At 36.9% G+C, this 17268-nt stretch overlaps 1 protein-coding gene across 2 annotated transcripts in view; it reads right to left on the reverse strand.

Moving 5' to 3' along the window:
• Nucleotides 1–17268, reverse strand: part of RANBP9 (RAN binding protein 9) — a 37845-nt gene that overhangs the window by 7207 nt on the left and 13370 nt on the right. For both annotated transcript variants that reach the window (XM_032181336.1, XM_032181335.1), the window contains 7 exons: nucleotides 11389–11441; nucleotides 9723–9890; nucleotides 6630–6652; nucleotides 4496–4680; nucleotides 3641–3753; nucleotides 2186–2294; nucleotides 626–816 (listed from right to left, as the gene is read on the reverse strand). In XM_032181336.1, coding sequence (XP_032037227.1) covers nucleotides 626–816; nucleotides 2186–2294; nucleotides 3641–3753; nucleotides 4496–4680; nucleotides 6630–6652; nucleotides 9723–9890; nucleotides 11389–11437 — 838 coding nt within the window. In that variant the 5' untranslated portion in view covers nucleotides 11438–11441. The remainder of the gene's footprint in view (nucleotides 1–625; nucleotides 817–2185; nucleotides 2295–3640; nucleotides 3754–4495; nucleotides 4681–6629; nucleotides 6653–9722; nucleotides 9891–11388; nucleotides 11442–17268) is intronic.

Consider the following 17268-nt stretch of genomic DNA (forward strand, 5'->3'; position numbering starts at 1 on the left):
CCTACTCAAACCTACCAAGAGGAAGAAAGAAAAGCCCCCAGTCTGCTCCGATTTGGATTTAAGAACGAAACAGGACTGAAAGTTGATGGCTTCCACCGGCTACCAAAAGAGTCTTGAGTTCAAAGACGACACCACCTTCAAGTACTATTTTAACATGCCCAATCTCCTCTCCGTGTTTGGGAAGTTACTGGGATCTCTCCACAGGCACTGGGCAGCTCTGAACATGCAGGGCTTCCCAGTGAAGCTTTACCACCAGTCCAGACTCTCAGAACCTTTTCAGCTACTCAGAGTGAAATTCGGCTGCCAGAAGAAAGTAGCTCTTTTGTGTTTTTGTTTTTTAACCTCACCTGACCACTCAGTTTCTCTTATTTCCTACTGTTTCTTATTTCCTTTCTTATTTCCTACCGCACATTTTATATATGTGCTTTCCATTTCCCCAGCTGAAAATAAATTAAAACTATCATTCAGTGCAAAGTGTTCAGTCTCAACCCAACTAAAACAAACTGTCTATCTGCAGGTTTGATACTTGTAACTTCTCCTGAAAATTCTCAGATTTATAGAAAAAATCTTCTCAAAATTATAGAAAAAGCTTGAAATGTGTGAAGTGTCCTCCACATCAACTTACCAGAGAAGTGTGTGCTGCTCCCTTTGCCTGTTGCCAAATTGTGAATGTTCATTCCATGGCTAGGGCTCATGCTAGGACTACTAAATGATCGTGGGCTAACAGGGTAACTATCTTGAGATTTTGGACTGTGGCCTCCCAGACACCGCACTTCACTGTCTGTACCATTCACCATCTCTATAAACTGGCGCACCCTAAACAAAAGACAAAGAAGTTAAGCCAACAAAACAATTAACACATTTCAGTTGACCAGTGATTTTAGCGTTAAATATACAGTCTGACTCAAGGAAATGCTGGGTGTCACTAACCCAATCATCAATAAGCTTGGAGTATTCATCCAAAATACAAAACTACAGAATTTGTGAGGGAGGAGAACAGGAATATTATCCTTTGAGGATAAACTCTGGCAATAAGTCCTCAAAGTTCAGAGAACTAAACTGTATTTTTTTTTATTTTTTTTTTTTTTTTTTAACTGTTCTGTTTTATTGGCAGGGGCAAGTTTATTTCTCGAGAAGGATACACAGTTCTGTTGTCATGCCAATCATTCCTCTCAAAGTAAATAAGCACATACTTTCACTGCCTGGAACAGTAAGGATTAAATGGTAACTTTTAACATGAAACATTTGCACTGGAGAACAGTTTAAAAAGCAAGATCACATACAAACCTTCCCTTTAGAGGTGGTTGCTCTTTGTCAATTTTATTTTAAATGAGGAGGTTTTACTATGAACTCTGATGAAGCTCACAACTACCGCTACTGTTTTAGGCTTGGATAGTCTTAATAGAACAGGCAGAATTTAGCAAGACAGATTGAGAAAAAGAAACATACACTTAATATTATAGAGTGAGGTCTTACACCAAAACGTTCCCATTTTATGAATTCTGTGGTAAGTTTGCAGCACTATCAGGTGAATTCTGTTCAGCACTTGAGTGTGACAGACTTGAAATACATTTCAAGTAAATTAATTGACCATAAAAATCATAGCATTTTGTTTTTATAGAAGGAACAGATTTTTTTTTCCCCATACTCAAACATTATGACATGATAGAAAATTCTGTAGGATCGGTGCAGGTGGCAAGTGCCAGAAGGTGAAAATTGCATGCCTGGGAAGCTACAAGAAGTCTTTGGGATTACCAAATTTCCACAGGTTTCAAATAAAGTGACAAGGAGTGGACCAACTCATTTTAAACTGGTCTTTAACGTCAGTCAGCCATCTGAAGGAACAGACCAACTTATTCCACGAGACTTTTAGCTTTCTTGAATATTCATCAGTTAACATTAATCTTTACATAGGAGAAACTGATTCAAATTCACTCCAAAAAATATAAAACTTAGTTCTAGAGGACAAGTCTACAGCAAGATGTGAATTATGCTGCAAAACAGGACCTTGATGACAAAACCTGGTTAAACATGTAGCAAATAAGTACAGCATAAAGAAAAAAACTACACAAATTTTCTAAAAAATGCTGCTTAACTGTTTCTGTGAAAACTTTAAATAACTGTCTAGTCTCAGAAGGTACTTGTGTCATCTATAAACACACATCTGTATAATTTGAAGACTCACTTTAATGCAAATAAGAGATTAGGATTTCTTTCTAGTAAACTTGGATACAACTGTTGTGTTGTTTCAATGGCTTCTCCCATTCTTCCTGCTAAAACCAATTTCTGAATTCCTGTTCACCAAAAAACAAATAAGAGATTAGGATTTTCTTCTAGTAAACTTGGATACAGCTGTTATGTTGTTTCAATGGGTTCTCCATTCACCCTGCCAAAACCAGTTTCTGAATTTCTGTTCACCAAAAACAACAGTTAAAAGGACAGCTTACGGATTAATACATGTAAATTATTAAAAGACACTGCAATCATTAAGTGTTTTTGTTTTCTATTAGAAAAAAATAGCGTAAAGAAAAATCATGCTTCCTTAAAATGCTCAACAGGGAAATCGAAGAATTGCACTCCTCCTACAGGTATTCAAACAAGTACTCAGTAAATACTTTTATTTCCAGCATATAACTATTTTGTACTCAGATTGCTCGTTTAGAGCTAGATTAAGACTGCAGACACTTATGTGATTTATTTCTCATTTTCATAGCTTTATCATAAGCACATACCAAACTATTGTCACCCAAGAAAATCCAAATTACCTCCCGCTCCCAGAGGTTCGATTTTGAGCAAGAAACATAAAATTTCGTCTCCCTTACCTACAAGGCATGCTTTAAGTCAGGTTACAGTTGACTAAACCTTTCCACAACAGTCCCAGCAGCTTTAGTTAATGCTTCTGTTGCTGTAAGCTAGCACAAGCCTCAAACAGTCTCACAGCTCTATCCACCAACAGAGAAATTGATCCAAATGAAAAAACAGCCCAACAACCAGGCTATTTTTCCACCAGAGCAGTTTCCCCATGTGGTGTGTCATGCAGACAACCGTTGAACACAAATGCTTGCGTTCATACAGCAGGAATCTAAATGAATGGGGGAAGGCACTGTCTTAATCAGGCTGCCAAACAGCCCAGCTACAGCAAGTTAGAAGTGAACAGTATACTGTTAGTTCTCCGTGTCCTCTTCCCCCTCACAACCATGAACTGGAAAAAAATCAAAATTTGCTCTAACTTATCAAGCATTCTCTAACATCTACCCCTTTTCATAGTTGAGATAAAAGTCTAAACTTTTGTCACCTTTTTTTTTAATTCTTGTTTGTGAGAGCTAACGGTCAGTCACAAACACTTCTATACAGACATCACACACATTTGCTTAAGACAGATCACAATTTTCCATTCAAGAAAAGGACAACAGGTAATTTATCACATCCTACTACATCAAACAAATTCCAAAAGTATTAGTGCAGAAGTTCATCTTAACCAGCTGTTCATAAACGTGTAGCTTTACATGAAAGCACAGAACTGTACTATGAAATAGTGCTGAAACAAAATTCTACAAGGAAGCTTAAGAGAAAGTTTTATGCAATATCTGATTAAGGGAGAGGGGGGAAAAAAAAGATGTAACGTGCTTTCCAGCCTTACTTTGTCTATTTTTAATGGAAGCTAATTCTTCTAGCACAGTCTGGTCTGTGGACCTGGCGAATGCCTCTGCTGTTGCACAGTATCCATGGTGAACTAAGTAAGATGACACCATTCTAAAAATAAACAAAAAGCAGGAACACTTATTAAATACAGGTAAGCAACTGAGAGCCTCTTGAACATGAATCCCTCCTGAAAAAAAGTGACTGAATTGAAGAATTGCATTTGAAATTCAGAAGCTTCAGTTAAGAGCCAGTATCTTCAAACAATACAAAACCGACATTTTTTTATGATATTTTTTAATACGATTATTTATGAACCAAAATTGAGTCAATTAAAATCCTACCTGCTAATGAAGTTTCTTAATTGCTCATTGCATACATTGAGGCACAGTTTCTGCACATTCTGAAGTGAATTTTTGTTTTCACTAAGAAATAAACAACGTGAAGCCACGGCCATCAGTTCTCCATGTGATGTGTTAACAAGCCACAACCTAACCTGGCGTGCCAAAAACTGAATGCAAATGGAAATTTCCAGAACCAACCATTATGACTGTGGCAATTTTTCTAAACAAACCAACCTAAATTGGATAGATGAAATCAGAATGGAAGATTCATACTTTTTATAAATTCTTAAGTAATAACACAGATTTCTGCCCTGAGAATCATCTCTTCCTGCTCAATTTCATACATATTTATCAAGCCTGCTATGTCAGCAAAACTCTGTACTACTTTTTAATATTATCTGTGATTTTTTTTGCGTAAGAAAACAGGTATATCTTAAAGACCTATGAATTAGATAAACTGTTTTTTTTTTTTTTTTTTTTTTTTAAAAAAAGAACAATATTCGAAGTCTTACTTCTGAATCATTGTTTGCCATTCTCCTTCCCGATCTCCTATTGGAAATCTGTCAATCTGTGCTTGAATTTTGGTTCTCCATTCTCGCATATAGTCTTCAATATCAAATACAAATGGGTGTTGTCCAAAATTAGCATCCACAACTTCTCCTGGTGTCTGAAGCCCTACTGTAGGGTACAAGTTTGGCTGCAAGAAAATTTTTAATTAGTTCTTTCCTCTTACACTGAATTCCCCATATTTTTTTTCAACTCTGTACTAATATCCCCAGTGCTAGTAGTGTGAAAAAGCAAATACCTCTGGATCATCTGTCCAGTAGTTAAAGCAATTTCTACCAATCCAGCAATACAATGACTGATTAATTTTATCCCAGCGGTCACAATTTTTTATTTTGAAATAAGAAAGCCTTAGTGATTCTCTATGCACTTTTTAAGCTGTGCTAACGTTTACAACTTTTGGTTTAAGTTTTACAAAATATTCAATACCAATTTTTAAATGATTTTTTTTTTTTTAAGACCAGGATTAAAGTTTCTTTTAAAAAGAGAACAAAAATTAAACTTACAAAGTGGGCCATTTTCCTTTTGGGGTGAAATACTTAAAACATCGCTGAATTTTAGTGGTAAGAACTGACAGGATAGAGAACTCATTAGCCTCAAAGTCCAAGTGTAGCGCCTAAAAAGAACTGTAACAGTGCATTGAAGTTCTCGTGAATTCCTGGACTTGTATCTACAAAAAGACTTTAAAGCATTTATTGTTGTCTCAGTTTTATTTTCTGCTTAGAGATTAGGTCTCAATGCAAATTTGAAATATGCCAAATATAAGAAAAGTAAAACCTGCCTGTTGAGATTAAAGTAACTTTCTTAAATGCAACTAGCATCTCAGAAGTGGCAATGCAATCTTTTTTTTTTTTTTTTAATTTATTTTTTAATATACCTACATCATATTTACACTGTAGTCAATGGTGGTATGGTATGACAGTATGCTGATCTACAGAACTGCATACTAAGTAAGTGACAGCTGTGAGGAAGACTTATCATGATGTTGACACATCAACATGCAGGTCACTGGAACGCTGAAACCCCGTGAAATTAGCTGTTAAAACTATGCCAAAGCCTATCTTGCCTCCTCTCCACCCTGGTCTTTTTTTTTTTTTTTTTTCCCACCCTTAAGTAAATCTGGCTTATAGTGTTATCTAGTCTAGACTAAGCAACAAAGCAGAGTCTCAAATCTTTTAATGAGATGAAAACAATCACTTCTAATGAGGAGGGGTCCAGCTTTTTGCTTCAGATTGAGATGTCAGAGATCTCTTGTGTTGGTACCACAGGCTAGCAAGGACCCCTGCTGGCATCACACAGATACAGGAAAGTGGCAGCAGCTTACTTGTAGCACCCAACACTGCGCCCTGGGTTACTGGCTTTGTTTTTCCTTAATATCTGTCCCCACTCCCCGTGGTCATAGTTAACAGTATCTGGCCAGATGGAATTGTGTCCACACGCTGTGCCCTAACCAGATTAGACCAGAAACGAAGTGGATGAGAAAAAGCAAAGTAAGTGCAGTACCACACCTGCACCTGTAGCACAGGGAACACAGTGACTTTAAGGAAGGTACAATTCAAATGACCAAAAAGAGAGAAGTCTTCAAGTATCTGCAGCTTTCTTGAAGAAAAAAAATGCTTTGATATGTTTGATTTTATGGAGTGAACAGCATATAAAAAGATTTTTGAAAGAATTACACTGACCACTGGCTACCTAAGTAGCCAGCCTCTGGGCATCTGACAAAGCTGCACACATATAACCAATGCTGGTGGTTTAATGAAGGTTGATTTTTGTATGTAGGGCCTGCATCTGTCAAACTAAGGATGTAGTAACTAATTGTATCTACAATTTCCTGGCAAAGTTCCACTAGAACTGCTCAAACACTGAAAACCTGAATAGGAAAACCCCTGTGAAGCTTGGTGTAAAAACGAAAAAGCTTTTTGCTTCAATTAATAAATCACTGATATGATGAGCAGTATCTGGTATTAAACTGGATAAGAGGGTTATCATTGGATTTCCAAGAAGCACAAGGTAAATGTGAGTCACGTTTCAACATCTGTTTATAATACATAGGAAAGCTGTTTGAAAATGCACTTATCTTACCGGTAAGTCTGTGAAAGCGATGCCTGTAACAAAGAGAAAATAAAGATTAATGTCTGGGTTCTAGTCACATTTTCTCAAGTATATCATTATATGTTTAGAAAACTCACCCAAACTGTCTCAGAATTAGCAGTTAAGTGTGGTGACATCCATGAGGCTTAGGTACAACTGATGTGCTTGAATAATAAAGGGCAACACTTGGCAGAGAATAATTTTCATTCAAAAACTCTTAGTTCGCCCTTGATTTTTCACAATAGGGCCTAAGATTTAGCAAGCATCATACAGATACACAAAGGAGCATGAAAATTCTTGCTATGGATTAAAATTTACAGGAAAGAAAAACATCTGAAGATTTTTTTTTCCTCACTTGCATGTCTTAATACTGAGACATCAAGGCTTAGCAGTGTCTTTTCTTGCGTGCTATTACTTTTCTTTCTAAGTAGGCATTATCTTTACATGAGTAGCACATGACTATAATACTCCAAACCAGGCTGGAAAATGTTTCGCTCTAATCCACCCCAGGGCGTTTTGGTTTTTGAACAGAAGAGCTTGAGATCCTGTTATATAATTAAAAGCATCTATCCACCCATAAGACCAGGACAGTGATTTTGCTGTCTCAGGATTAGAGAAAAATCTGACCTCTATACACTTGAGGAACTTCAAGCAGATTAAGGGGAAAAAAGCTTTCATTTAAAAATAAATAGGAGGAAGTCTACTTCTGATAGCCAAACGGTGAAAGTATTCCATAATTTTCTTTCTTGTTGAATTTTTTTTTTCCAAGCACATAATTCAAATCCACTTATCCCCTCAAACTTGTATAACTCCCTATAACACCACTGCCTTTTCAAATTTAAGATTAAAACAAAAGCTTTTAACCTTTTGTATTAAATTCCATCCCTGTTTTCAATCTCCATTCTTCACCAAGACTTCAAATCTCAATAGCATCTGGAGCTCGTGCATCTTTAATACAAAAGGATGATGCATCTAGTGAATCTTGTCACATCTCAAAGCTATCATTTTTACTTACTACCTGTTCACACCCTAATTTTTGTTATTATTATTTACGTATTTTTAAGTTACAACACCGCTTTTTCTGTTTGACACATTTTGACATCCAACTCATCCTTTTCCAAAAGGATCGTGGCAGTTTTTAAGATAAAAGATGATCATTTGACAAATACTATGTGTCTTTTTTTCTTTGTAAGTTGGTTAGTTTTGGGGTAGCTGGGGCATTCCTCATCCAATTCAGGTTTTTCACATGCACAAATAATTGCTTAGCCCTTTCTGTACTGTCAAATCCCAGGCTGAGCCAGAGATTTCCAACACTCTAGTTACCCCTGTGGCCCAGAGAAAAAAAAATAGGCGTCTTTCACATTGCAATTCGATGGGAGTCCTGGACAACAAGCAGCAACAACTCAGCAAGACAGCCAAAATTTCTGGTTTGTTTTTTTCCCCCTTCACAAACAATCAGAGCTCCTCTGCTCACCAGGCTAGTGCAGCCCACCACAGCAGAAGAGCTGTCAGGTTTCCTTCTGGAATCCATGAAGCATTTATCAGATTTTCTGTTTGAGAGGTGATACTATACTGGTCTCTCCTCACCTATACCTCTCTGTTCTTTTCTTTAAACAGATTTTAATCTTTTGGAGTGTTATTCAACTGTTGGCCTAATTCAGTCTGCTTTAAGACTTCCACTGATAGAGAAGGTCCTACCCCTTCCCACTTAGCTCTTCTATGCACATGGCCACAAGAACAGTCAGAAAAAGTGTCTCCGTGTTTGATCAACCACCTGATCTAACTTACCTGTAGCCATACTGTTACTAGCTCCAAAAACGGATGAAGGTAGATTACCCTTCTTAGCTTTAACCAAGATTACAATCAATTAAATGAGCCCTTATCTTCCATTTTGATATATACCTGAAACAGGGTGAAAACCAAACTGCTACAAAATGGATGATTCAATTGTATATAAATTCACTCTGCTCAGAAGAAATATTAAATCACGATAGAATCACAGACAAATTTTCTTAGAAGTGACCTCTGGAGGCATTTAAGCCCAGCTCAGAGTATGGGAATAGTAACTACCAGGTTAGATCTGTCTGCTCAGATCTGAGTGAACCTGTAGCCTTGTTCTGAGACAAGAAGAATTTGAACCCTGTTCTTCCCCTTACTACTTCCCAAACCTCCTATGCACTTAGAAATGTGAGAAAATAAAACAGTGCCTTTAAGGCTTCATAATCTCAATAATCTCTTATTTCAAGCTAGCTTCTCCTCATCTTTTCACGTTCCTACCCATGACAAACAGCTTATTTCCACTTTGTGAGCCTTAGCCCTTGAACCCTCCTACTTCCCTCAGCACAATTTCAGTATCTCTTCATCAAGTCCCAAGCCCTTACTTTCTCCTTAATGCAGGAAATAGATTTTTCGTTCTGTTCTTGCAACACTACTTATTTTTGCTCATTAAATTACATAGTTACTGAACTATTGTATACATATCATTAGAAGTTTTCTCTCTAACCCCCTTGCCATCGTCAAACTCAAAAACTGTCTTGCAGCGTTGCATAATGCTAAACTCTACCACAAGTGCCTAGTGGACTTAATTTTAGCACAAATTCTATAATTTGTGGCTTTATCCCAACAATGTAGGACTCCAAACTGAGATCCAAAATACACTGTTCTCCAAGATACCTATAAAAATAATGCTAGCGTGATACAAGGTTTTAGTGAAGGTTAGGTTTTCCCCATACAGCAGAAATTTTAAATATATCTGTTCTCCATTTCTCTGATTCTCTAACATCCATCACCTTGTATTACAAATATCAAATATTAATTATGGCCTCAGGAGCAGATTTCAAAACTGCAGATCCTGCGGAATGAGATACTGTGGCAAATCCTTCCACATTCACAAAGCATTTTAGTGCAAGTGACGTGTAAGAAGTTATTCTTCCCAATTCTTTAGTTAGTACATAGATTACAAGATTATTGAAGTAAATGTTCAAACACTGCTCCTAACACAAGGAGAGTTTCAGATTTAAAACACACAGGAAGCATCAAATTTACAGACGTAATGCTATCGTTAAAGATAATGATCCTCCATACCCAAGCTATGTCCGTTCTTGGTGTAGAAGCAGGTATTATTGATAAGGTTGACACAACAACCAATGACATCACCCGTAGTAAATGTTGGACCGTAGGGTTGTCCAGTTCCAGAGGAACAGAATGAATGTCCATCATCTCCATGGTAACCATATGAATGTTTATCCCAACCTACAGAACAAAGCATTTGCAATTTAGTCATTTCCTTTACCACAAAATAGTGGAAAGGCTAAGCAGAGCTAGCAAGATCTATGAGGTTATTAAGATTATTTACTATGTTCAATTTTCTAAGATTTCTTACACAACTAACAAAGCTGATCCTGTTTTTAAAAAAAAAAAAATACAGCTTCTTTTATCAAAATGGCTGAACAGGTAATGCCATTTGTAGTACTTAAAAGGCAACACAAATTCAAAAAACATGATTTTGCTTTAAGCAAACACACAGAATCATCAACACCAAAAATAACATCAGCTGCAATGTTGAAATTTCAAAGCTGTCTGTAGATCTGACATGTCCCAGTAAAGCAGTGAAGATCCTCCTGTTCTCCCTTTCATCTTACAAAACTATTGTAACCATATGTCATAATCAAATTCTTCCTGGCTAAAACCCAGATATGCATCTCTGGGGAAACACATTTCAACTCCTGATTATTCTTAATGACTATTCAGCAGCAAACAATCTCTGCACAATAGCAGAGTCTCTAGACTATAGAGTCACTAGCTTTGCTGCTCCTACAAAAAAAAAAAAAAAAGATAATGAAAAATCATCAATACAGGTGAAAGTCACAGCCAGCAGGCAAATCGTTATGTATGCAAATATGGTGCTAATTTTGTAGGCAAAGAAGCTTCATATTGTTGCACTATTCTCAAGAGAATTCACAGGAAACAATTTTAGTCTGAGTTCATTTTAAAACATCTATCTACACTTAATACTCATACTCAGACTTAATGCCACCCACTAATAATTCATTACCCTTAGGTGAGCTAACAGCATAACCAGGACTTGCTGTTATCATAAGGGTTTCTTTCTACCACAGCGTTTGGGTGAGAAAATAATGCAAAAGAGACAGAATGCAGACAAACACAGGTCAATTCAACATGATTTTATACTTGGTGAATAGCAACAATTAAAAAAAAAAAGTTTTTTTTTTTTTTTTTTTTTTTTTTAACAAGACTGGGTCCCTGACAATGTAAGGCAATGGAAGAGTCAAAATTGTGCTATACATCCCTAATAGTAAGGTTGGAAAGGTAATGGTATGGAAAATAACTGGAGAGCTCATTTCATGTTTGGCAAGGAAGTCTTTACCTGAACTATTCATCTTTATCATCACAAACTCAGTTTACAGAGCAAGAAAATCTATAGCTTAATTTTTATTGAAACATGATTAAATTTTTAAAATGTATTTGTTTTTTAAACAGTACCTGCAAAACATTATCAATAATGCTAATAGCTGAGGCCAGTGGTACAGGAGCAAATACACGGTAATATGATAAAAAGATAAGCTTTTTACCTGCAAGTTTTACATAATACAGATACATAGATACAACACAGAGATGAATGCTATGCTCCCTGGTGCTTACCAGAACCATTTTGTCAAGCTCAAGCATATTTCAAACCAAAATTGACTGTATCAGTAACTTACCAAATGTAATAAATATTAAAACGTACCTGGTAACCTATTCATGTTCACACCCTGTGCTGAAAGTCCGATTCCCATGTAACTGTAAAAACAAAAGAACAAAAGAAATTTACATTTCCTACAAAAATGCAGACATATATGTGGGATGCTGTCAAGAAACATTGTGCTGATTAACCATACACCAATTAAGCAACTAAGAGGTCCTTTAATACTGGCACAACAGCAAAGGAACTGAACAGAAAAGTCATTCCTGGTATATACTGGTTTACTATAGACAGAATTTCTGTCTCTGAAGGGTCAGAAAACTTTTTCTTTCAAACATCCTAGGTTTTCTATAGAGAATACCGATGGTAGCCATAAAGTTTAGAGTATGAATGAAGAAAGTGGCCTAATCACATTTTCATTCAATGTACCTAGTCAGTTCTATAGGTAATCTGGAATGAGTAACAAAACCTGGAATGAGTTTACAAAATACATGGAAAACTGTGCATAATTTCAGCAGTAAAATCCATCTTTGTATGACACTTATGGAAAGTTCAAACAAAAACATTAAAAGTCTGGGTCATGGAGCAGAACACTATCTCAAGAAATTTACCAGTAACGCTATTTAGCTGTTAGAAATCTGTTGGCAAATTGAAGAGGGAAAATATATTTGTTCTGCTGACCACTAACCTCAAGTCTAAACAAGTTATTGCTGGGTCATTCAAGTCCAAAAAACAGCTTTACAAAGAGCAGCTTTAATAAAGTCAGTGTCTGGTACAATTTTTAACAATTTAATAGCAAATAATTTAAAGTCAAAACGAGTGATTCCCTCCTTCCCCCCTCCAATCACACTATTTCAAGTTGGTGAAATCAGTTTTACTTCTGTTGGTTAATCAAAAGTCACTTCACGACCAAGATGACTGGAAACCAAAAGAACAACACAATGAAAAGCTAGGCTTTTCCTAGCACCCCCAAAACAAACTAGAGATCCTACCAACTAAAACAAACATCTAAACATAACCCAAACTTAACATTTCCTAAATTATCAAAATATGCAAATCATTGTGGCACTAGTTCAAATTAACACAGATTTGCCATAAAGTGCTGAATAAGCTGTATAAAAAAAAAATATTCTACCATGCCACTTTGAAATAGTTTACAACAAGCAGCATGACCTTTGTATTCTCATCTAGTACAACTGCAATTTTCATGCAACTATTCTACTAGTAAACACAATTTAATCTGCTATGTAAAATGTTCCACATGAAATACAACCGAGCAGGAAAACACAAAAGTCCTATGATTAATTGTGTAAAAGGGATTTCTGCTTTTCATATTGATCACTTTCAATGGTAACCTTACCTGATTCTTTGTTTGATATTTACAAAGCCCTCCTCGGATAATATTAACTATGATACCCATCTTTCTCAGCCTCCAACATACCAACAACGTGAAATAAAACCGCAGAAACATATACTACTGATACCACGTTTAGAGATACTGAAGAGCTGAAGCAAAGGGCAGCAGACAAAAGGATTAGTCTTTGCTGCACACTAAATTGCATCACTGAGGCACCACTAGTTCAGAGTCAAAGCAATCATAAATGAAAGAACAAGTGGAAAACCATATATTTTGTTTTAAAACATAAAGGCAGAATTGTTATTAAGGTAGTAGAGAGTTTGATGCATGAAGGATTCTCATGTAAAGACTGAAAATCCATTACTGTAAAGTCTCCTATAAGTAAATTTAAGCCATTTTTTTCTTTAGATTGCTATTGATCACAGAAGGCCTTTCAAACCAAGTCATCTTAAAAAAAAAAAAAAAAAAAGCCTTCAACACAATACAAGTTTCATTTCAGTATTCTTACAAAAGCAAGATTAAAGTTATACAAAACCAAAATGCTAGATAGAAAGCGATCACCTAGGTAACACTTTGGTACTTCCTATGTTTTCCTTTAGATGATCACAGAATCATCTAGGTCAGAAAAGACTATCAAGATCATCAAGTCCAACCATCAGCCTGACCTTCCCAGTCCTATTGCTAACTAATGTCCCCAGAAGACACTGTATCACCTGAACCCCCTCCTAACTCAGTAGCAATTGGAAAGATGGACCTACTGTTTAAGATATCCACCAAATTCTACTAAGGCAAGCAAGGACTTTTTGTCACAGTAAGGTAAAGTAAGGGCTTTTTGCCCACTGGCAGTAACCAGAACAACTGATGACACCATAAGGAGAGGGATGTTTACTGTACATATATTTTTCCTAGGATTCACTTAAGACTACATGGAATACAATACCATGCCTCTGATGAAATGTTAATAGAAACGTGAGTGAAATTAGATTAAAACATTTGAACTAATTGACAGATTTACTGCAGACACCTTTCAAAAGCAGAAGGGAATGGCTACCACTTATGGTTTGGAAGTTACCAAAATTAAATTATGAGCAACTAAGCTAACTTAGCATTTGTTGCAGTTGATGGATATTTAATCACATGTTCAACTAGATACAGTTCACTGTAAATTGAGAGTGGAGGGATGGTATCATGACACATAGGTTTTGGCTGCTATAAAATTCACGAACAGAAGTTACATTTATACCAAACTGCTACATGTAACTGCTGTTTATTTTTTTCCTGGGATACTTAACCTTCCTAATTTTAAACAGACTTCTGTTTGCTTTTTAAACAAATTTAGCTCGTATTCAGGTGCACCATCACTGCCTGCAGACTTTGCTTCAGTGAGAAGCGTTACCCAAACTGTCCTGCATGCCTCCTTAAGGTTCCTACCCTAGAGTTTCAGGATCAGAAAACCCCTGTCAGAGCTACATGACTACATTTTCTTCCCTTAGTCCATGCTAAAAACGCAGGAGAGCAGAGGCAGCCACGGCAGCACCGTGCAGGCCCAGGCTGTGCCCAGTCAGTGCCTCACACACCTCCAGCGATGCTGCCCCATGAAGGGCCGTGTAGGCCACGGCACACTGTAATGGCGGCGCTGGGGAGCAGAGGTGCAAGCACCATGAAGAGGGGTGTTCACCCCGACAACGAGCTCCTTCCCAAGCCAGGCACGACCCAGAGCATGGTCTGAAAGAGCAGAGAGGGCAAACAACGGTGTGGCTCTGGTGCTGCCTCCCTGCCCTCCTCCTGGCACACCTGAGCATGGTGCCTCCACCTCAGGTCTCTGCCCTCACAGCCCAGCAGCAGCTGCGTCAGGAGGATTACCCAAGTTGACAAACAGACCAAGCTGCCTAGGACCCTTCACAAGCAGCCCCTCTCACCGTGCCTTTCGGCCCGTCAGCGGCTGCCCATCATCTCACTGAGGAGCTCAAGTCTTACCTCAGCTGATAAAACCATGAGTGACACATAAAACTAGTCATGGACGGCCTGACATCAGCCCAGGAGAGACGAGGGCTGAAACCTGATTTAAAGCACAGCCAAACTAGTATCAAGGAATAGGAAAGCAAGAGCACATACTCTTGATTTTTCATTTCAAATTTTATTTATTCTTGTTCCAGTCCATTAGATATATTGATTGCTATTTTAATGTCTCAGCACATCCTCTACTTACATTTATCTGCTCTAAGTCATACATACACAAATTTTCAGGAACACTACAAAAACTAAGAGTTTAAAATTAAGATTCAATTGTTTACCACAAAGTAAAAATAAATTAAATGCCAAAAATACAAGCGTTATGATATTTTTTTTCCACTAACACTGAAAAGCTTGGGCTTCCCTGCAGTATGAGAAGCACTAAGCTCACAATAAACTCCTCCTTAAGTATCTTCACATTCAAAGACCTAAATTCACATTTTTGCTGGAGCCCAAAGTTTCTGCTTGGATGCCTGAATAGGCTGTGAGAAATAAAAAGCAGCAGAAACAAACAGAAGGAAAAAATAGCAGGAAGAGATGGTATACAACTGGAGACTACTAAAATACATGAAAAAAAGAAAAAACAACAACTCACGTAAAAGATGCACTATTCTGCATTTAGCTCTTCAGGAAGATCTTTTAGTCACTGTATGGCAGGCATATGAAATATCTTTCAATCTCAAAGTTGCTAATAATCAGAATTCAAGTTAATTACATACTATTCCCCCCCACATTCCATAAAGAGGGATCCAGAATCTCAAGAACTCAACCAAATTACAGGTACTTTGGAAAGCTCACTAGTGGCTATAGGTAAGTTTAAGTGTTAAATTACCACTTCTCTAGCTTAAAAAAAAAAAAAAAAGCAATAAATATTCTACACTTTATTTTTAAGGCAAGCAAAATGATTTAGCATAACTTTAAGTAATGACAAAAATGTAACAGCCTCCCTACTACAGCAATGAACAAGCTATCTGCAGAGTCAAATTCCTTCTGACTTTCACGGGGCCTGCGTGTTCTATTAAAGATAGGTTAACTGGCAGAACTGCTACGTCATGCCTTGAAATCCAAGCTACATTGGTGATGATGAAAATAATCAAGCTTGTATCTCATCTCCTACATGCTATAAAGAAAGGAACCTAACACCATACAGCGGTAAAACCCCCGTATCCATAACACCTGTATGAAAGTGACCTGAAAACATCCTAGTATTTTAAATGCACTGAAATAAGTCAGTTACACAACAACTGCCATTTGTTTTACTATTGAGTTAATATCTTAGAAAAGGGTAGAAGTAGAAAAATCAGCAACATCTGTAAAAATTTTAAGACTACATCATCTTCTAAGGGCCTACACAACAGAGTACTAGTTGCAAGGACTTCCTCCTATAGTTTTGTACACTGTCTTTACAGATAGTGCACTATAAGGTCAGAAATCCAGTACAATAAGGTATCTAAATTTCATCTTTAACAAAGCTAGTCTGCATTAAAGTTTTGTAGGAATATGCTAATCCAAGATTCTTATTGTCTGCACAATCATAATAAGATATGAGCTGTTAAATTTTTCTCTACTTAAATGTTTCAAAATATGCCATAGACAGTTTGAGGCTTTCATTTCAAACTGCAAACAAGTTTAATTTTATGGAATGTTTCCAAGGAAACAGTATTTTGAATATGATAAACCCAGGTTTCAGATGAATCCAGTTCTACATGGAGAGGGGTGAAAAAAATAAGTCTGGCAGTCATCTCTGGTAGTGTTCAAAATGGTTATTCCTGTAACATTTCCCTTGTAATTCCGATAATGTTCCCAGAGATGCTGATTTACTGATCTAACCTTCAGACAACCCTCTCAATTCCTGAGGTTGCACAATTTTTGTCTAGTGACATTTCTGCCTGAGCACAAAAGCCTTTCTGGTGACCATGCTGTGGAAAAAGGATAGCTGCATAGACAATAAGATAATGCAAGTCGGTAAGATTATTATCTATGTGCTTTTTTATGTTATTGAACCTTCTAAGAAAGGAATATCTTAAGACTTTGCAAGGAGCAGCAACCAAGAAATGAAGCATTCTCTCAACTTTCCATACCAACAAAAAAAACCCTCTCTTGCTCCAGTACCATGTATTTCTGACCAATTAAACACAAACCTTAAATAATCCTCAGAGAAGATACACTTGCTGTTTCATGATCAGACCTCCTCTGGCAGCTGCAGGATTTCAAATGGAGGCACTAATGAAGGAAAGCTACTTCAGACTTTTTTTTGTATCAGATTCTGCTTTATACACAAGCACTCTGCTAGTAATGCCCAAAGACATAGCAACATATAAATAGAGAGAGAGTGAGTGTGCATGTTTTGGTAACATGTGACTGTTGTGGTAACAAATAACTGCTTTCCGAGGACATAACAAAATTACAAAAATAGATCTTAAGACCACACAAAGTTTTTATGTTACATTACTAGCATACAAAACAAATTCAAACAAAACAGCAATTGAAGACGTTCTGTGTTTTGTTTATTGGTTTATGCGTTTGTTGTGAACAAGAACACGGGCATACTGGAT

The sequence above is a fragment of the Aythya fuligula genome, chromosome 2 (genome assembly GCF_009819795.1).
Source record: "Aythya fuligula isolate bAytFul2 chromosome 2, bAytFul2.pri, whole genome shotgun sequence".
Lineage (NCBI taxonomy): Eukaryota > Metazoa > Chordata > Aves > Anseriformes > Anatidae > Aythya > Aythya fuligula.